Genomic DNA, 22349 nt, shown 5'->3' with positions numbered 1-22349 from the left:
ACCCAGTCTCTCCTCCTGGCTGCTGCTTATAACAGAGCGACAGGTGATTAGATAACAAGGCCCAGGTGGGCCAGCTACGCACCTGTCGCTGATTTCGAGGCCGATCCTGGCAACACCCCGCTTCACTGCAGGCCTGCAGGCCACGCCCCCATCCACAGTTAGCTTCAGAATAACAATGTTATTACAAAGAATAAGATACCTATTATGCTCTAGAAATGTTGGTCTTACTTAAAAATGCACGTGTTTAGTTGTGTTCAGTGTTGAAAATAATATTATGTGGCTCTTGCGGAAATACATTTTAAAATATTTGGCTTCTTGGCTCTCTCAGCCAAAAAGGTTCCCGACCCCTGTGCTAGATAATTTATTAGAGACTGTACCTAGTTTGCAAAATTATTGCAAACTGCAAAGACTTTCAAATTGTGCAATTAATTTCTACTATACCTATTTTCACCAAGTTTTAGCAAATCAATGACTTGCAGTTCAGTAAAAGATTAAAAAATGTTCCTGTATGACATTCTAACTTCCAAATTGCATTTGCACTGAAATATCTTCAGCAAATGTTACCGTACCTATGCAAGCAAATAATAACCCCTGATTATTCATTATTGATCACGCACGCACGCACGCACGCACGCACGCACGCACGCACGCACGCACGCACACACACACACACACACACACACACACTTATATTCAATTGAATACACTGCAAAGACGAGATATTTAATGTTTGAACAGAGAAACTTATTTTTTTTGCAAATAATCATTAAGTTAGAATTTAATGGCAGCAATACATTGCAAAAAAGTTGGCACATGGGCATTTTTACCACTGCATTACATGGCTTTTCCTTTTAACAACACTCAGGACATTTTTGAAGCTTTTTAGGTGGAATTATGTCCCATTCTTGCTTGATGTACAGCTTAAGGTGTTCAACAGTCCGGGGTCTCCGTTGTGTTTTTTTGGGCTTCATATTGCACCACACATTTTCAATGGGAAACAGGTCTGGATTACAGGCAGGGCTGTCTAGTAGCCACACTCTTACTATGAAGCCACACTGTTGTAACATGTGGCTTGGCATTGTCTTGCTGAAATAAGCAGGGGCGTCCATGATAAGGTTGCTTGGATGGCAACATAGGTTGCTTCAAAAGCTGTATATATCCATCCATCCATTTTCTACCGCGTATTCCCTTCCGGGGTCGCGGGGGGCGCTGGCGCCTATCTCAGCTACAATCGGGCGGAAGGCGGGGTACACCCTGGACAAGTCGCCACCTCATCGCAGGGCCAAAGCTGTATATACCTTTCAGCATTATTGGTGCCTTCAGAGATGTGTAAGTTACCCATGCCTTGGGCACACAAGAACCGCCTTACCATCACAGATGCTGGCTTTTTTAACTTTGCGCTTATAACAATCGGGATGTTTTTTTTCCTCTTTGGTCCGGAGGATACAACGTCCACAGTTTCGAAAAACAATTTCAAATGTGGACTCGTCAGACCACAGAACAATTTTCCACTTTGCATCAGTCCGTTTTGGATGAGCTTGGGCCCAGCGAAGCCGGCAGCGTTTCTGGGTGTTGTTGATAAATCGCTTTCGTTTTGCATAGTAGAGTTTTACCTTGCACTTACAGATGTAGCAACAAACCGTACTTACTGACAGTGGTTTTCTGAAGTGTGTTTGAGCCCATGTGTTAATATCCTTTACACACTGATGTCGCTTTTTGATGCAGTACCGCCTGAGGGATTGAAGGTCTGTAATATCATCGCGTATGTGTAATGATTTCTCCAGATTCTCGGAACCTTTTGATGGTATTACGGACCGTAGATGGTGAAATCTTGAAATGTTGTTCTTAAACTTGTTTGACAATATGCTCAATTATTTGTTCACAATGTGGTGACCCTCGCTCCATCCTTGTTTGTGAATGACTGAGCATTTCATGGAAGCTGCTTTTATACCCAATCATGGCACCCACCTGTTCCCAATTAACCTGTTCACATATGGGGTGTTCCAAATAAGTGTTTGATGAGCGTTCTTCAACTTTTTCAGTCTTTTTTGCCACTTGTATATATGTGTGTGTGTGTGTATATATATATATATATATATATATATATATATATATATATATATATATATATATATATGGGGGCTTCACGGTGGCAGAGGGGTTAGTGTGTCTGCCTCACAATACGAAGGTCCTGCAGTCCTGGGTGCTTTCATGTAGTCGTCAAAGTTCTCGCTGGTCGTCAGCGTCCTGGTTCCGACAAACAGCTCAACCATGATGATAAAGTTCAAGTTTAGAGCATGCAAACTCCACTTTCTGTGTGGAGTTTGCATGTTCTCCCCGTGAAGAATGGGTACTCCGGCTTCCTCCCACTTCCAAAGACATGCACATGGGGATAGGTTGATTGGCAACACTAAATTGGCCCTAGTGTGTGAATGTGAGTGTGAATGTTGTCTGTCTATCTGTGTTGGCCCTGTGATGAGGTGGCGACTTGTCCAGGGTGTACTCCGCCTTCCGCCCGATTGTAGCTGAGATAGGCGCCAGCGCCCCCCGCGACCCCAAAAGGGAATAAGCGGTAGAAAATGGATGGATGGATGGATAAAATAACATTTTATTTTTTTTAATATAATTTGGGACTTGCCGCTGGCCGGATCTTAGATGTTGGCCGTAGTTTGGGGACCAGTGGATTATATGATAACTAAAATAGCCAATAGCTTTACTGCACAGTGAACACTAATACATGTTTTGGAGCAAAATATTCACAATAAAATTGATTTTAAATACAAAATTATTAAAATTTGACCAGTTGTAAGCGGATTTGAACAAAAAAGACAACCGCTCCATTGTGTGTACACTGTGTTAGTAAAATATTGGTCAGAGACTCAGTATTTTTCCCTTCTTTCACGAGCCCTAATGACTTTTATGTATCCGGGCGGCTCCCTGCATCGGAGCATTAGGCTGAATGACTAGCCACCGCTGTGCGTGTCTTCCCCACGTGAAGTGTTGGAGATGGAGGAGGGATGGCACATAATTAAGCCTTTCAAAGCCTACTCGCCCCCCCAGCTAATATCTTTTTTGAATGATGATCCAGCATTGTCTCAGCTGTGTGGTGATAACCCAGCAAAGTGGCCCAGTGGATTAAACGTGTAAATTCCAAACACAAATTCCGTCGACGCACTTAAATGGCAATTGTATTGTTAAATGTTTCGACATTTGTTAAGCGGGGAAAATTCAAAGAAATACATCTGATATGTCACAAACGCTTAGCTGCAGTTCATCTATATCGCCTGGTTTTGAAATCGTGGTTGTTTCCAGTCTGGTAATGGATGCCGAGCACGAGTTCCAAGTTTGAGAACACACATTACCCGGGACTTGGAATATTGTTTTCCGTGGCTGGAGTACATCCTTTTAAATGATATACATAATGAGTTTATAATATGCATCTGGGCTACCTCCTCTCTACTTTGATGTCTTCCAAATGGCCTGGGTGTCATCAGCAAAACATGTAGGCACTTTCTCGCCCCATTGGCTCCCAAATGTATTTTAAATATCATTCCTTGTAACGCAATTATTTAAAACGCTGAACTAAACACTTACTAATGGAGGGAAAAAAAAGCCGGCGACTTCGATAAATTCATTTCTCAAATGGTTGGACTCGCTGTTTTCTTGTTTTTGTGAAGAAGCAGCAGATCTGGCGACAACAAAAAAAACATCAATAACGCACCCCCTGTTGACATATTAAATGTTTGGTTTCTTTACATTATCTTACCGCCACAAGCAGAAGAGCTTCATAGGTTTTCTGCTTTCTGGTCAGCCGCCTTCTTCTCCCAGGGTGCCAAATAATAGGCTGGACATTAGCTCTGATGAAAGAGAGCTACTTCATTATGCAATCATACGCAATTAGTTCCCTCCAATTACGTGCCTCTTTAGTGCTGTTTGGAGGACTGTTGCACACACTGATGCAGATAGCAATATAACTATGGAAGTACAGTTATTCAAATATACATGATGATGAAACCTAATTAGAGCAATAGAAAATAGTAATTACTTTGCAGTTTATTCTGTTGTTAGTTTTAACACAGAATTAAAAGCCTACTGAAATGAGATTTTCTTATTTACACGGGGATAGCAGGTCCATTCTATGTGTCATACTTGATCATTTGGCGATATTGCCATATTTTTGCTGAAAGGATTTAGTAGAGAACATCCACGATAAAGTTTGCAACTTTTGGTTGCTAATAAAAAAGCCTTGCCTGTACCGGAAGTAGAAGATGATGTGCGCATGACGTCACTGGTCGTGGAGCTCCTCACATCCTCACATTGTTTACAATCATAGCCCACCAGCAGCTAGAGCGATTCGGACCGAGAAAGCGACAATTTCCCCATTAATTTGAGCGAGGATGAAAGATTTGTGGATGAGGATAGTGAGAGTGAAGGACTAGAAAAAAAAAATTTTTTTAAAAAAGGCGAGGGCAGTGGGGGCGATTCAGATGTTATTAGACACATTTACTAGGATAATTCTGGAAAATCCCTTATCTGCTTATTGTGTTACTAGTGTTTTAGTGAGATTATATGGTACCTGAAAGTCGGAGGGGTGTGGCCACGGGTGTTATGACCACCAGTGTCTCTGAGGGAAGTCACGCAGCTGCAGGAGGACGCAAGCTCCGCTCATAACTACGGTAAGAGTCCACTTATTACCACAATTTTCTCACCGAAACCTGCCGGTTGACATGTGGTCGGGAACCATGTTCGCTTGAAAGCTCTGTTCCATAGTAAAGCTTCGCGTTCGGGAATGTACACAAGGAAACACCGGCTGTGTTTGTGTTGCTAAAGGCAGCTGCAATAAACCGCTTCCCACCTACATATTTCTTCTTTGTAGTCTCCTTTATTAATTGAACAAATTGCAAAAGATTCAGCAACACAGATGTCCAGAATACTGTGTTAATATGCGATTAAAGCAGACTTGGATCTGGCTGGAAAAAAATGTCCGCTACAACGGGTGACGTCAAATGCACGCGTCATCACACCGCGACGTTTAACAGGACACTTTGCGGGAAATTTAAAATTGCAATTTAATCAACTACAAAGGCCGTATTGGCATGTGTTGCAATGTTAAGATTTAATCATTGATATATAAACTATCAGACTGCGTGGTCGGTAGTAATGGGTTTAGTAGCCCTTTAAAGTCCTTGTTTGGGTTAAATCGTGATGTTTTTAACGTTCAAAAAGAGTGTAATAAAATTAGCAGAAAATTATCGCGTAATAAATGCCCGTGCCAACTTTTTTGCAATGTGTTGCTGCCATTAAATTATAAGTTAATGATTATTTGCAAAAAAAGATATGTTTCTCAGTCCGTACATTAAATATCTTGTCTTTGTAGTCTTTTCAAGTGAATATAAGTTGAAAAAGGATTTGCAAATCATTATATTCTGTTTTTATTTACGAAATACACAACGTGCCAACTTCACTTTTTGTGGGTTTTGTATTGATCATAAAATATAAATAAATATTAAAGAAGCAAAGCAATAAAAAATAAAAAAGTGATGAAAGTCATGTTGCAAGCGCGCCTCGCAAATTTTTTGTAAATAGGTGTGGTCTATTTCAGAAAGATAAAGGGCGCCGGAGGTTGGCTGAAATTCGGATTTTCCCCTTGTGGATTAATAAAGACATGCACCTGGGGATAGGTTGATTGGCAACACTAAATTGGCCCTAGTGTGTTAATGTGAGTGTGAATGTTGTCTGTCTATCTGTGTTGGCCCTGTGATGAGGTGGAGACTTGTCCAGGGTTTACACCGCCTTCTGCACGATTGTAGCTGAGATAGGCACCAGCGCCACCCGCGACCCCAGAGGGAATAAGCGGTACAAAATGGATGGATGGATGGATGGATGGATGGATGGATGGATGGATGGATAAATAAAGTATTTCTGATTTTTTATATTTCTTATAAATATTGGGCTGATATAAGGGATTATGATACCAATTATTATTTTTTTATACCGATAAATCTGGTAACATACAATAAAAAAGAAAAAAATTGAGATTCAGGCGATATTACCGGTATTGTGTTGTAGGTGGGTTTGGGTAAAATTAAAAAACTATAAAGTACAACATCAGAATAGTGTAGTTCTTGCAAGGCTTCAATATTAGACTTCCAGCTAACTACAAACCCCCAAACCAGTGAAGTTGGCACGTTGTGTAAATTGTAAGGAAAAAGAAAATACAATGATTTGCAAATCTTTTTCAACCAATAATCGAAGTCCACAGTTTTCAAAAATAACTTAAATTTTGGACTCATCAACACTTTTCCACTTTGCATCAGTACATCTTAGATAGATAGATAGATAGTACTTTATTGATTCCTTCAGGAGAGTTCCTTTAGGAAAATTAAAATTCCAGCAGCAGTGTACAGAGTTGAGATCAATTTAAATAAAAGTAAAAAGTAAATAATGGGGGTTTAAACGGAAACGAAATAGAGAAATATTACAATAAGAATAAAAACTAAAAAGCAACAATGGGAATAACAATATAACAGTAAAATAAGAATATAACAAGACAATGTAGGCAGTGGTGACCATGTTATGAAAACGTATTGCACTGTTATTGTTATGAGATGAGCTTGGGCCCAGCAAAGCTGCCGGTGTTTCTGGGTGTTGTTGATAAACGGCTTTGGCTTCGCATAGTAGAGTTTTAACTTGCACTTACAGATGTAGCGACCAACTGTAGTTACAGTGGTTTGCTAAAGTGTTCCTGAGCCCATGTCGTGATATCCTTTACACACTGATGTCGCTTTTTGATGAAGTACTGCCTGACGGATCGAAGGTCACGGGCCTTGTGCTTACGTGCCGTGATTTCTCCAGATTCTCTGAACCTTTTGATGATATTAAGGACCGTAGATGGTGAAATCCCTAAATTATTTGCAATAGCTTGTTGAGAAATGTTGTTCTTTAACTGTTGGACCAATTGCTCACGCATTTGTTAAAAAGTGGTGACCCTCGCACCATCTTTGTTTGTGAATGACTGAGCATTTCATGGAAACTGCTTTTATACTCAATTATGGCACCCACCTGTTCCCAATTTGCCAGTTCACCTGTGAGATGTTCCTTTTTTTTTTTTTTTTTCCAAGATGGCGCTGCTGTAGTGGCTGCTGTAGGCAGGAGCTCTGTGCTCTTGTGTCATCCTTTTGTGTTTCCCTCTTGTTTTCATGTGGTATTATATTTTTTTGCATTTTGGTCCGGGACCCTTTGGGACTGTGTGACAAGGAGTGGCACTTTCGTGACCTCTGTGGTGCTTTTTTTGTGGACTTCTGGATCTGCCTCCCGGGAGCCTTTTGGCCATGGAGACCGGCTGCAGGGTCTCTGCTACACCAGAGTCTGTTTGGATGTACTGGAGGAGATGCGGATGAGGGGACAGGACTGTGGAGCTAGCACTGAGCTACTGGGACGGAGAGGCTTCGCTGTGTCTTGACTGGGTAAGCAGGTGTCGGACACCTCAGTCACCTTGGACGTATCCTCGCTCATCCAATGCGGACTGGACACTGGCCGAGAGTGGAGTCGGCTGTCTTGGTTGCCTTGTTGGGTCTGCTTCTGTCTCTGGCCATGCTCCCTCCACCCCAGCGGACGATGTCGTGGAACACCGCAGAGGCCACCACAGTGGATATGTTTATTTTACTTTTTATTCATAGCTGTATGTAGAAGTGTCTTGTTGCATCTGCTGCTTTAATGTCTTTAATGTCCTCTGTGTTCTTTGATGTTTGATGTTTCCCTCTTACATACAACGTGCCAACTTCACTGGTTTTGAGTTTTCTACAATAACGCTCCAAATTCAATATAATGAGACACATCACACAGTTTCTTAACATGTAGCTGATAATGACGGCCCGCCACGGCAAAATAAAAGATGGGAAACCCTAAAAATGAGGGTGTTTTATGTAACAAAACATTTTTTTGTAACATATTGTATTAATGAATACACATACAGTCGAGGTCAAATCTTTACAAACACTTTCTCCTCCAAACATATTGCTGGGTATTGTGGCCAAACAGCTCAATTTTTGTTTAATTTGACAAAGGAAAGTTCTGTGGTCAGATGTAACAGAAATTGAGCTGTTTGGCCACAATATCCAGCAATATGTTTGGAAGAGAAAAGGTGAGGCCTTTAATCCCATCACACCATTCTTACCATCAAACATGGTGGTGGTCGTATTATACTCTGGGCCTGTTTTGCTGCCAATGGAACTGGTGCGTTAAAGAGACTAAATGGGACAATGAAAAAGGAGGATTATATCCAAATTCTTCAGGACAACCTAAAATCATCAGCACGGACGTTGGGTCTTGGGCACAGTTGGGTGTTCCAACAGGACCCCGAACACACATCAAAAGTGGTAAAGGAATGGCTAAATCAGGATAGAATTAAGGTTTAAGAATGGCCTTCCCAAAGTCCTGATTTAAACGTGTGGACAATGCTGAAGAAACAAGTCCATGTCAGAAAACCAACAACTTTAGCTGAACTGCATCACCAATTTTGTTAAGAGTGGTCAAAAATTGAACCAGAAGCTTGTGGATGGTTACCAAAAGCGCCTTATTGTAGTGAATCTTGCCAAGGGACATGTAATCAAATATCAACATTGCTGTATGTATACTTTTGACCCAGAATATTTGGGCACATTTTCAGTTGACCCATAATAAATTCATAAAAGAACCAAACTTCATGAATGTTTTTTGTGACCAACAAAAAAATAAGAGTTGTAGAAATTATTGGAAACTCAAGACAGCCATGACATTATGTTCTTTACAAGTGTATGTAAACTTTTGACCACGACTGTAGCCTATTATTTGCGCACTATTGACTAGTGATGCACTAAAAATTCAGTCACTAAAAAAAGACACAGGGTGTTGTAATGACATACCATACGCAAGACACACGCGATTTTCTGGAACGGAGCCTGCAATATGGACGTACTTTAATGGACATAAAGTGCAGCTGGAGCAGCGGCGCGAAACAAGTGTGAATTCAGGCTCACTGCAGCTCTCGCTGCTCGTCGCGTAGATGAAGCGACAGAAGTAAAGAGTCTCTAAACACGAGTAGAGTCTCCAATAACACCAAAAAAATATGCTAGATTTGTTGCTATAGTTGTTTTTGAATCAAGAAAAAGTCACTGAAAGGTTTGGCGAAGTCTCTAAAACTTGAACAAATCTCAACAAAGTACACTGTACAATAAGCAAAAACAATTGAAATGTATAGCATACCAATTTATTAAAAGAAAAATATATGTTAATACTAAATAATATTTACACAGCTTTGTTTTTAAATGTACGTATAACATTGTTTTAGTCTTTTTAAATGAAATACATGCATCATTGGAGGTGCTGATATCAACCAAACCTAACCTCCCTGCCACAACCCCATCCACATTCCACCCCCCGGATTGTAAATAATGTAAATAATTCAATGTATATACTCTGATGATTAACTTTTATGATGACGGTGTTATGCTGATAGTATATATTTGTACCATGAATTGATTAACGTGGACCCCGACTTAAACAAGTTGAAAAACTTATTCGGGTGTTACTATTTAGTGGTCAATTGTACGTGATATGTACTGTTCTGTGCAATCTACTAATGAAAGTCTCAATCAATCAATCAATGCCGATTTTGCTAAATATATGAAGGCTTCATATTGACCACGCCCCCACCTCGACCCTAGCCACACCCCCACCACCACATATATTGGCAATTTGGGGGAAACCCTGTCACAATAACAATTACCGGTATTCATAATAAACTGCGGTAAAACTTAACTGAAGGGTTAACATTGCCCTTTCAAATTAAATGATCGTACAACAGTGGTTGATAACCGCATTTACTCATTGTATATTATTGTATTTATTTACTTATTTATTCATTCACTCTTGTGCTACAAATACAGAACATACACATGGGCTAAAACTGTTACTCCTTTTTCGACATACTGCAATGAAACAATGGGAAATATGTGATGTGTTACATTGCAATCGTGTGAATGTTAGAAATACTTGGAATGGACTCACACTCAGAGGTAAACATTTTTATATCGTAATATCGTAACGTTACATCCCGAGTTGGGAATCTTTGTGCAAATCACGATTCAATTACGATTACGATTCATGGTCTACGATTTGACTATAAATAGATTTACGACTCTCTAATTATCACTTTGTATATTGATAATATATTGTATATTATAATGTGTTATATTTAATTATTGATGATATGTATAAAAGGCTCATCCTCGTCATTTCTGTTTTTCTTTCCGAATGTTAGTGTGCACAGCATATATCTACATATGTTGGGGACAAGCGGTAAAAATGGATGGATGGATGGATGTTAGGGACGTCACAAATTTTCTTATCACGGTTATTGTGACCAAAATGATCATGGTAATCATTATTATCGCTGTATTTCTATATGTGATCAAAATTTTCAAAAATACTGAAAAATATTAACCAAGTTTTATATTTAAAAAAAAAACCCTACAAACAGCAGATTCAAAATGTAGATAAGAACACTGTTTCATGTACCTCAAGTACAAGTTGAATGTGCATATTCAACAGAAGCAATATCATAATCCCTTATATCAGTTCAATAGTTATCAGATATATTAAAAAATCAGAAATACTTTATTAATCCACGAGGGGAAATTCCGATTTTCAGACAACCTCCCGCGTCCCTTGTCTATCAGAATTTTTTTTGCACCCATAGTTAAAAAGAATATGCAAAACGTGCCTGCAACATGACTTTCATCACATTAGTTGTTTTTTTAAATGCTTTGATTGTTTAATATTTATATATTATGTTTTTTATTTGTAATATATTGAACTTAGTTTTACACTTGTATGGCTGGTAAAAATGGTCATTAAAAATACAGTTTACACAAAAATAGTTTACTATAAAACCATAGATAAGCTTTATAAGTTAAGTTATTATTTTTCCTATCCCTCCATCCATTTTCTATATCTTATCCTCAACAGCACGGATGTTAAACCCGTTTTCATTGAGGGCCACATGGCAGTTATGGCTGCCATCAGAGGGCCGCCTGTAACAGTGAATAATGTATGAATTGCCTCAGGATTTTATCATTAATTATATACATTTTTTTTAAGTAGACTGTCATTTTTATAGAACTAACTTTACATTTACTAAATTTTACAGTAAAATAAAGTTTTTTTTTTTTTTTTTAAACATTTCACGGTAAATGGAAAAACATTACCACTGTTTTTGGTGGGGGGTTTACAGAAAAAGCTGGCAATTTAGTTGACAGAATGTTTGTGTTAAATTTACATTGGTTTTTACAACATTATATTGTTAATGGAAAACAGTACCATTTTTTTTTATTCTGGCAACTTAGCTGCCAGTTTTTTCTACCGTAAAAACAAATGTACCGTCTTTCCATTTAAAGCAGGGGTGTCAAACTCAAATACAGAGTGGGCCAAAATTTAAAACTGAACAAAGCCGCGGGCTGAGGTTGAACAAATTAATCCTTTAATAGGGACCCAAACATGTTTTGCATTGAATATTGACCAAGCAAGGCTTATATAACTTTATAATGACATGCAAAATCGAGTTTTAAATAATAATAATTAAAAAATATCAATGGCATATCAAATAGAATAAAAATACAAATTAAATGCCTCTTTTCGGCGGCGGGTTTAAGTTGGGGTGGGGTTTGGTGGTAGCGGGGGTGTATATTGTAGCGTCCCGGAAGAGTTAGTGATGGAAGAGGTTCTGGGTATTTGTTCGGTTGTGTTTATGTTGTGTTTGTGTTGTGTTACGGTGCGGATGTTCTCCCGAAATGTGTTTGTCATTCTTATTTGCTGTGGGTTCGCAGTGTGGCGTATATTTGTAACAGTGTTAAAGTTGTTTATACGGCCACCCTCAGTGCGACCTGTATGGCTGTTGACCAAGTATGCCTTGCATACACTTGTGTGTGTGTATGAGCCGCATATATTATGTGAGTGGGCCGGCACGCTGTTTGTATGGAGGAAAAGCGGACGTGGCGACATGCAGAGAACGCCAAAGGCAGTGCTTTTACGGCACGCCCCCAATATTATTGTCGGGGTGGAAATCGGGAGAATTTCGGGAGGGGCACTGAACTTCGGGAGTCTCCCGGGAAAATCGTGAGGGTTGATGAGCATGAGTATTAGTGGTGAATGCGGTGTTACAGCGGCGGGCCAGCTCTAATGTTAATTTGATATTGCCTCAAGGGCCAAATGAAACTACACGGCGGGCCAAATTTGGCCCGCGGGCCAGAGTTTGACAACCATGATTTAAAGTAATCCATCGTCAAAAACAACAACCGTAGATTTTACAGTTAAATACTGGCAGTTCAGTCAACAGAATTGGTAAAAAACAGTAGTAGTTTTATTCAATTTACAGTAATATGCTGTAAAGAACGTAACCTTTTTTTGTCATTTAAAAAAATGTGATGGGTAGCTTGCTGTAAAGTTTAGTATTTTTATTCAGACAAAAACATGTTTGGAAATTATGCTAATATACCGTAATATTTGTTGCAATATTGGTTATAATTAAAGTTTAAAAGATGTGCAATTTTAAACAGTACATATATTTTTTCAGCCAAAAAAAAAAATAGTTTAATGAGAAAATATTAAGTACTTTATTGACACAACATTTTCAGGTGTTTGCAGGTCAAGTAAAATAATGTCGCGGACCCGATCTGCCCCCCAGGCCTTAAGTATGACACCTGTGCTCAATAGGGTCAAAGGTGAGCTGGAACCTATCCCAGCTGACATTGGGCGTGAAGCAAAGTGCACCCTGGACTTGTCATCTTCATTTTTTTTTCAATAAATCGTTTGATAGCCAATCAATGCTGGCTATTGCAGATGTATTGAATGCATCAGGTCCACAAAACTGGTAAACATGATGACCGAAATCTCCCCCATGTCTGTTTAGAATGCTTGAGAGGTTGCAGGAGAACCCAAATGAATTTATAGAGCATTAAATTAAACCGTAGCGCTGAACTACTTGGCGGTAGCGTGATTACATTTCTATACATTTTTTGAGCCCACTCCACACAATGCAGTGCATCGGTCCTTGCGGATTCCAATTGTCTCCCAATGCAACTGATCAACATGCAAATAGCCCTCTGCTTCATCGTGACAATGGAGAGCGTCATATTTCATCCTAATAGTCTTGAATAACTTTAACCATCTATCACAACCTCATTTCAATTGTGGTCGCGGTTAATACGAGCTTTCCTGCCAAGTGGAACATTTTCTAATGATGTACTCCCGACGCAAAAACAAGGCAAGGCAGCCAAGGCTGTGCATCAGTCACTAATGCAGCCATCCATAATATGTTCCATAGCAGCCTGCCTAAAGGAGACAGCTAGCGTATGACTACCGCCAGGCGTGGGCGCAATGTCAGCGGGAAAACTCAAATGTCTGCGATAATCAAAGTTACTGGTCTCAAATATTGCAATCACCATCATGGAAGCTTCCGTGTATATTTTATTTTACTGTAAATAATGCTGTGTTAAAATGGTACCCCACTGGCAAACATGGCAAAGATACAATATCTAAACCCCTGTCTTAATTGAAAAGACCTTTATCTTGTCATACATTAATGCAGATTGGACTGCAGAAACTACTAGTGCCATTATTTTGTAATCAAGTAGGTGTTTTTAACACTTGATTAGAATACATTTGCATTTTACTTCTATAGGTTTGTAAATGCAGAACCATGCAAAAGTTTGGACTCACTTTCTCATGCTGTTCAATGACAAGTTGTGCTGATTGAAACTTTGGGAAAAAAAAAAAAGATTCCGAAAAGTACACACCAAAGCAAAGAAATCCCGGTTTTAGTGTGAGCTAAAGTGACAGACACAATGTTTTTACCATCCATCTAGTTGCTGATTCTTGTTTTGGGCGTGGTCAGCAATGAAAATTCAGTTCTACACAAGTACTGTAATTGGAAAAGATTGGCAACGGCCTTCTGGATATTTGCTTATAACTTGAAGCCACAATTATGGAACAGCAAACTTCTCCCCACTCACAACACGGAAGGAGTTTTGTGGATTAACACGTCAAGAAGGAACTATTTATTTCAAGGAGCTGAGTTTATTTTATGCTTTTTTGTCTCCTCATTATCTTCATTGGCCTGATACTTTTTTACAGCAGTCCAAGTGAGAACGCTTGCTAGCATAGTTTGTCTGTAGAGTGGCCCAACTTTGATCCTGAGGTGACGTCAAGAGTAAAATATATGTACTCTGGCTCCCACGCACACTGGGGGTCAAATATATTGTACATACAAACACACATATACTCACACACCGTTATTCATACATAGAAAAGTACATACATAGGTACCTACGCTCCCACATACATACACAAATACAGTACATACCTAATGTACATACTCCAAGTTCATCCATCTACACGCACATTCACGGTACAAACATACACATACTGTACACATACATTTACTGTACAAACATTCATATACACATTCTGTTCATATACAAGTACATATACATACATACACACACTCATGCACATAATCACGTTTCATCAAGCATATATCAACATTGGTGCCCTAGGACATGGGTGTCAAACTCTGGCCCGCGGGCCAAATTTGGCCCACCGTGTATTTTCATTTGGCCTTTGAGGCAATATCAAATTAACATTAGAGCTGGCCCGCCGGTATTATACAGCGGCGGTGTCGCTGTAACACCGCAGTCACCGCTAATACTCATACTTGCTAACCCCCACCCCCGATTTTCCAAGGAGACTCCCAAATTTCAGTGCCCCTCACGAAAATCACAGGGGGCAACCATTCTCCCAAATTTCTCCCGATTCCCACCTGGACAACAATATTGGGGGCGTGCCTTAAAGGCACTGCCTCAAGCGTCCTCTAAAACCTTTCGCCACGTCCGCTTTTCCTACGTAGAAACAGCGTGCCGGCCTAGTCATATGATATATGTGGCTTTTACACACATTAATGCAATGCAAACTTAGTCAACAGCTATACAGGTCACACTGAGGGTGGCCGTATAAACAACTTTAAGACTGTTACAAATATGCGCCACACTGTGAACCAACACTAAACGAGAATGACAAGCAAGAGTGGCCGTGCGCAACCCGAGGGTCCCTGGTTCAATCCCCACCTCGTACCAACCTCGTCACGTTCGTTGTGTCCTGAGCAAGACACTTCACCCTTGCTCCTGATGGGTGCTGGTTAGCGCCTTGCATGGCAGCTCCCTCCATCAGTGTGTGAATGGGTAAATGTGGAAGTAGTGTCAAAGCGCTTTGAGTACCTTGAAGGTAGAAAAGCGCTATACAAGTACAACCCATTTATCATTTATTTATTACATTTCGGGAGAACATCCGCACTGTAACACAACATAAACACAACAGAACAAATACACAGAATCCCTTGCAGCACTACCTCTTCCTGGACGCTACAATATAAAAATGTATTATTAGCCTGTGGGAAAAGTTTATTTTGATATTTACCTGAAAAGGCTGCAAATAGAAAATAGGCATTCAATTTCTATTTAAATTTGATTTGATATGCCATTGCTATTTTTAAATTATTTGTATTATTTGAAACTCGATTTTGCATGTCACTATAAAGTTATATAAGTCTCGCTTGTTCAATATTCAATACAAAACTTGTTTGGGTCACTATTAAAAGGTTAATTTGTTCAACCTTGGCCCGCGGCTTTGTTTAGTTTAAAATTTTGGCCCACTCTGTATTTGAGTTTGACACCCCTGCCCTAGGATAAACTGGGTAACACATGGCATACTGGCAAAGCTTAAGACACACACGTTACTATAACAATCTACAGGATTAATATAGGTTGCCTCTCTCTCTTCCCCTCCATCTTTCAGTATTCATTTTTTTTTTTTCAATCTTTCTAGTTATCATTATGTATACGTATTGTTGCATTTGAACAACTGTATTGTTGATAATGGAGGTAAACTATTGGTATTGTTCATGATTAATAGCGCTTTTTCTATTGGTATTTGTATTGCTCCAGTTGTAGTGTAAAAATGCTCATTGTCATTTCTATATTATTATTTATTTCACTAACTGCTTCTTTGCTATCACTTTTACGATCATATTTATACATATTGTATGTGCTGGTGTTGTTCTATTGTTGTTATTGTTGTGTTTGCTGTGGTTTTTGTCTCTCTGTCTTATCCCCCTCTTATCCCCACAATTTCCCCCTCTGTTTTCCTTTTTTTCTCTTTTTATCCCCTCCTGCTCCGGCCCGGCTTCACCAAATGATAATATAAATACATTTAATAAGGTAAAATTCAAATAAGGCAACAAGAGAAGTATCCCACACTTCTCTTTTGTAAAGTAAATCTGAACAGCCGATATGGACATCTACATCAACTATATGATTTGCCTGGGAAGCTGGACAAAAAAAAAAAAAGAGTAAATTATATGTATTGTAAATCAATATTTGTACACAGTTGTCCCTCATTTATCCCGGCTTATTGGTTCCAGATTGGACCGTGGTAAACAAATATCTGCAAAATAGGAATTATCATTATTATTAAATCAACTATATTCATAGAACATAAAACAAACTGTTTATGCTCTTCTAAATATGTTTTAATAACATTATTAGAGCCCTCAAAACATGAAATAACACCCATACAGCCAACTTCACACTTAATTCACCCAATGTAGTACATTTCAGTATGTTCTACTTTAGATTACAGTACTTACCGATTGCCCAAAGGATCTTATAAGCCTCATTGCTGTGGCCGATGATGTGTGTTTCTGGTTTTTTCACCCTCTCCCGGGCAGAAGGGCAACACAGCAGTGCAGCTGGATCAAAAGAGACGTCGGAGAGGCTTGGCTGAACAAAAAGTTGCTTTATTACGAGCGAGCATCGTTACACAGGACTGCAGTACCTGGAGGAGGTCAAGTCAAAAAAATTAGGCACTCCTAACTTGGAGGAGCAGAACGATGGTTTTATTTTCTTTCTTTCTCTGTCCGGGTGTGTGTTAATTCAGGAGAGTACAACCTGATCATATAAGGAGGTGTTTGTGGGTATAGTGACTGTAGAGACAGCCTAAGCAGGGAAGCCCAGACTTCCCTCTCCCCAGCCACTTCGTCCAGCTCCTCCCGGGGCATACCGAGGCGTTCCCAGGCCAGCCGGGAGACATAGTCTTCCCAACGTGTCCTGGGTCTTCCCCGTGGCCTCTTACCAGTTGGACGTGCCCTAAACACCTCCCTAGGGAGGCGTTCAGGTGGCATCCTGACCAGATGCCCGAACCACCTCATCTGGCTCCTCTCAATGTGGAGGAGCAGCGGCTTTACTTTGAGCTCCTCTCGCAACGTAGAGCTTCTCACCCTATCTCTTAGGGAGAGCCCTGCCACCCGGCGTGGGAAACTCATTCCACTTTTACCCGGGATCTTGTCATTTTGGTCATAACCCAAAGCTCATGACCATAGGTGAGAATGGGAACCTAGATCGACTGGTAAATTGAGAGCTCCTTCTTCACCACAATGGGTCAATACAGCGTCCGCATTACTGAAGACACCGCACCGATCAGCCTGTCGATATCACGATACACTCTACCCCCACTCGTGAACAGGACTCTGAGGTACTTGAACTCGTCCACTTGGGGCAGGGTCCCTTCCCCAACTCGGATATGGCACTCCCCCCAATTCCGGGCGAGGACCATGGACTCGGACTTGGAGGTGCTGATTCTGTAGTCATTTGTGTGTTAATATTATGTTATTGACATACATTTACAAAAACTCACAAGGGAATAATTTTTGGACACATTTAATGGCTTATTCTGTTATTTGAGCTGTACCTGTTGTGTGGACGCTCGTACTTTAAATGAAATCAACAAAATGGAGAAGGTCGCTTGAAGTTGTTCGTCCTTTATTTGGTACCGTATTTTTCAGACTATAAGTCACACTTTTTTTCATAGTTTGGCCGGGGGTGCGACTAATACTCAGGAGTGACTTATGTGTGAAATTATTAACACATTTTCAAAAATATCAAATAATATTATTTAGCTCATTCACGTAAAAGACTAGACGTATAAGATTTCATCGGATTTGGCGATTAGGAGTGACAGATTGTTTGGTAAACGTATTGAATGTTCTATATGTTATAGTTGTTTGAATGACTCTTGCGCTCCTGTTTTGGTGGCTTTTTCTCTTTTTTTGGTATTTTCCTGTAGCAGTTTCATGTCTTCCTTTAGGCGATATTTCCCGCATCTATTTTGTTTTAGCAATCAAGTATATTTCTGTTGTTTTTATCCTCTTTGTGGGGAAATTGTTGATTGTCATGTCATGTTCGGATGTACATCGTGGACGTCGTATTTGCTCGGCAGTAAGTCTTTGCTGTCGTCCAGCATTCTGTTTTTGTTTATTTTGTAGCCAGTTCAGTTTTAGTTTCGTTCTGCTTAGCCTTCCATGCCTTTTCTTAGGGGCACTCACCTTTTGTTTATTTTTGATTTAAGCATTAGATACCTTTTTTATCTGCTCGCTGCCTTCCGCTTTTTCAGACAACTACAACGCAATTAGCTACCGGCTGCCACCTACTCATATTGAAGACTATTACACGGTTACTCTGCCGAGCTTTAGACAGCACTGACACTCGACAACACAATTGGCAGACTATAATTACCGTATTTTTCGGAGTATATGTCGCTCCGGAGTTTAAGTTGCACCTGCTGAAAATGCATAATAAAGAAGAAAAAAAACATGTATAAGTTGCACTGGAGTATAAGTCACATTTTTTGGGGGGAAATGTATTTGATAAAACCCAACACCAAGAATAGACATTTGAAAGGCAATTTAAAATAAATAAAGAATAGTGAACAACAGGCTGAATAAGCGTACGTTATATGACGCATAAATAACCAACTGAGAAGGTACCTGGTATGTTAACGTAACATATTATGGTAAGAGTCATTCAAATAACTATAACATATAGAACATGCTATACGTTTACCAAACAATCTGTCACTCCTTATCACTAAATCCGATGAAATCTTATACGTCTAGTCTCTTACGTGAATGAGCTAAATAATATTATTTGATATTTTACGGTAATGTGTTAATAATTTCACACATAAGTATAAGTCACACCCCATGTAATCTATGAAAAAAACTGCGATTTATAGTCCGAAAAATACGGTACTAGTTTGTAAAAAATATTTTTAACCCAAATAAGTCAAATTAGATCGTCTCTCACGGCACAGTGGTTGAAAAACACTTATTTAACTAATTTTCTGCCCCACATAAAACATATTAATCGTGGTATGCATTAGGTGAATTTGTTTTAACTCAAAAACTCTCTCTGACTGAATCATCATTCCATCCATCTATTTTCTACCGCTTGTCCCTTTTGGGGTCGCTGGAGCTTATCTCAGCTACATTCGGGCGGATGACAGCGTACACCCTGGACAAGTCGCTACCTCATCACAAGTCACAAGGCCAACACAGATAGACAGACAACATTCACTCCAGGAACCCATTTAGTGTTGCCAATCAAAACTATCCCCATGCGCATGTCTTTGGAAGTGGGAGGACGCCGGGATTACCTGGAGGGAACCCACGGAGTCACAGGGAGAACATGCAAACTCCACACAGAAAGATCCCGAGCCCGGGATTGAACTCAGGACTACTCAGGACCTTTGTACTGTGAGGCAGATGCACCAACACCTGCTCCACCCTGACTGAATCAATTAACATACCGTATTTCCTTGAATTGCCACAGGGCATATAGTATGCGCCTGCCTTGAATTACTGCCGGGTCAAACTCGCTTCTCAAAATAATTAGCGCATGCTTGGTATTACCGCCTGGTCAAACTCGTGACGTTACCAGTGACACTTCCCTTGTCATCATTTTCAAAATGGAGGAGGCTGATTTCAATACCGGTAATTTGAAATTGCATAAAGGGAAGAAGATTAAGAGCTATTCAGTAAGATTTAAGGTCCAAGCTTACATCACACTCAAATTTTTACTGCATACCTTTGGTAAGTGCCGGAGTGAGAAAAGGGTTTTAAAATAATTAACGCATGCTTACTTTTACCGCATGCCTTTGGTAAGCGCAGGAGTGAGAAGACGTTTTAAATTAATTAGCGCCCCGGCTGCAATTCAAAGAAATACGTTATATCATTATTCACATAGGGCTTCACAGTGGAAGAGGGGGTAGTGCGTCTGCCTCACAATACGAAGGTCCTGAGTAGTCAGGGTTCAATCCCGGGCTCGGGATCTTTCTGTGTGGTTTTTGCATGTCCTCCCCCGTGAATGCGTGGGTTTCCTCCCACCTCCAAAGACATGCACCTGGGGATAGGTTGATTGGCAAGAATAAAATTGGCCCTAGTGTGTGAATGTCAGCGTGAATGTTGTCTGTCTGTGTTGGCCCTGCGATGAGGTGGTGACTTGTCCTTTGTGTACACTGTCTTCCGCCCGATTGTAGCTAAGATAGGCACTAGCGCCCCCCGCCACCCCAAAAGGGAATAAGCGGTAGTAAATGGATGGATGGATGGGTTCTCTACTAAATCCTTTTAGCAAAAATATGGCAATATTGCGAAATGATCAAGTATGACACATAGAATGGACCTGCTATTCCCGTTTAAATAAGAAAATCTAGGCCTTTAACATACATCATCATTCACATATTCTTTCCTTTTTTTTGCAGACTGTCATCACGGTTAAACAAAGGTAAACACGTATTGACATTGGCGATACTGGTCCTGTATTATTTGATACTGAAGTTTGGTGAAAAAGTCACCGTTAATATGCTTGCAAACGCAGCTGTGCAGCAACGTCTCCTAGCGGTGGATCCAAAGAAGACACCAATACGTTTAAAGTGACTTTATTAGTAGCCAACATGGCTGCTAAATACAAGGTGGGGAATGGGAAACGCGTTTTTCTCCCATCGAGACGTCACTTTGAGCTGGTGTACTTGGTGACCGCTTTGGTGCCCTCGGACACGGCGTGCTTGGCCAGCTCCCCGGGCAGCAGCAGCCGCACGGCGGTCTGCACCTCCCGGCTGGTGATGGTGGAGCGCTTGTTGTACTGAGCCAGGCGGGACGCCTCCGTGGCGATCCTCTCGAACAAGTCGTTGACGAAGGAGTTCATGATGCTCATGGCCCGGCTGGAGATGCCCGTGTCCGGGTGGACCTAAACACCCAAAGTAAGCCATTTGACTCTCTTAAAAAAACAACAAAGTTGCAATGTTTGTTACCTGTTTCAACACTTTATAGATATACATGGCGTATGTCTCTTTCCGCTTCACCCTTCTCTTCGCCCTTTTTTCACCGGAACTTTTGCCCTTCTTCTTAGAAATGTCATTAGACATGTTTAAATGTGGATTTTGTTTCACTATAGCAACACTTTGACGCGTTGTCTTGGAACAATTATCCCGGTCCCGGTCCACACCTTATAAGGTGTGGACCATTAGTGGCTAATAAAGCACACCTGTCATGGTTTGCGTAGGTTGGCGGAGTTGGTGACTTTTTTCAGTTGTATTGTTCAAAATATGCCCTGCGGTGAGGGCGACTTGTCCAGGGTGTACCCCGCCCTCCGCCCGATTGTAGCTGTGATAGGCTCCAGCGCCCCTCGCGACCCCAAACGGAATAAGCTGTAGAAAATGGATGGATGTTCAAAATATAAACAAGGAAACTTTTTTACCCATCATTTGTATTAAGTAGTTTCATCCACTAGGAGGCAGACCTGTACCTCTTATAAAATGAACTGGAACTGTCATGTAAAAAAATATACAACATAAAGTAGCAAGAAACACATCAATAATGAATAAAGCAAAACATGTTCTGGACCAGTGGTTCTCAAATGGGGGTACTTGAAGGTATGCCAAGGGGTAGGTGAGATTTTTTATTTTTTTAATTCTAAAAATAGCAACAATTCAAAAATCCTTTATAACTTTATTGAATAATACTTCAACAAAATACGAATGTAAGTTCATAAACTGTGAAGAGAAATGCAACAATGCAATATTCAGTGTGGACAGCTAGATTTTTTTGTGGACATGTTCCATAAATATTGATGTTAAAAATTTATTTTTTTGGGGAAGAAATGTTAGAATTAAGTTCATGAATCCAGATGGATCTCTATTACAATCCCCAAAGAGGACACTTTAAGTTCATGATTACTTCTATGTGTTGAAATCTTTATATATAATTGAATCACTTGTTAATTTTTCAACAAGTTTTAGTTATTTTTATATCTTTTTTTTCCAAATAGTTCAAAAAAGACCACTACAAATGAGCAATATTTTGCACCGTTATACAATTTAATAAATCAGAAACTGATGACATAGTGTGCCCCCCAAAGTGGGCACTTTAT

General features: G+C 40.1%; 1 protein-coding gene across 1 annotated transcript; it reads right to left on the bottom strand.

Annotated features, from left to right (window-relative positions):
• Positions 1-20843: 20843 nt before the first annotated feature.
• On the bottom strand, positions 20844-21477 carry zgc:92591 (uncharacterized protein LOC436997 homolog). The gene is made up of 2 exons (XM_061920470.1): positions 21232-21477; positions 20844-21167 (listed from the first exon to the last, which is right to left on the bottom strand). Exons 1-2 carry the CDS (start codon positions 21343-21345, stop codon positions 20931-20933), a joined length of 351 nt encoding a protein of 116 aa, XP_061776454.1. The 5' UTR covers positions 21346-21477; the 3' UTR covers positions 20844-20930.
• Positions 21478-22349: the final 872 nt, after the last annotated feature.

Source organism: Nerophis ophidion, linkage group LG14 (genome assembly GCF_033978795.1).
Source record: "Nerophis ophidion isolate RoL-2023_Sa linkage group LG14, RoL_Noph_v1.0, whole genome shotgun sequence".
Lineage (NCBI taxonomy): Eukaryota > Metazoa > Chordata > Actinopteri > Syngnathiformes > Syngnathidae > Nerophis > Nerophis ophidion.
This window is presented reverse-complemented; position numbering and strand designations above follow the sequence as displayed.

Excerpts from the sequence above, each read along its gene's own strand:
- zgc:92591 (XM_061920470.1), bottom strand. The coding sequence starts at position 21,345 with ATGTCTAATGACATTTCTAAGAAGAAGGGCAAAAGTTCCGGTGAAAAA. Across the intron at positions 21,168-21,231 it reads TCTATAAAGTGTTGAAACAG|GTCCACCCGGACACGGGCAT; the intron begins GTAACAAACATT and ends TTGGGTGTTTAG.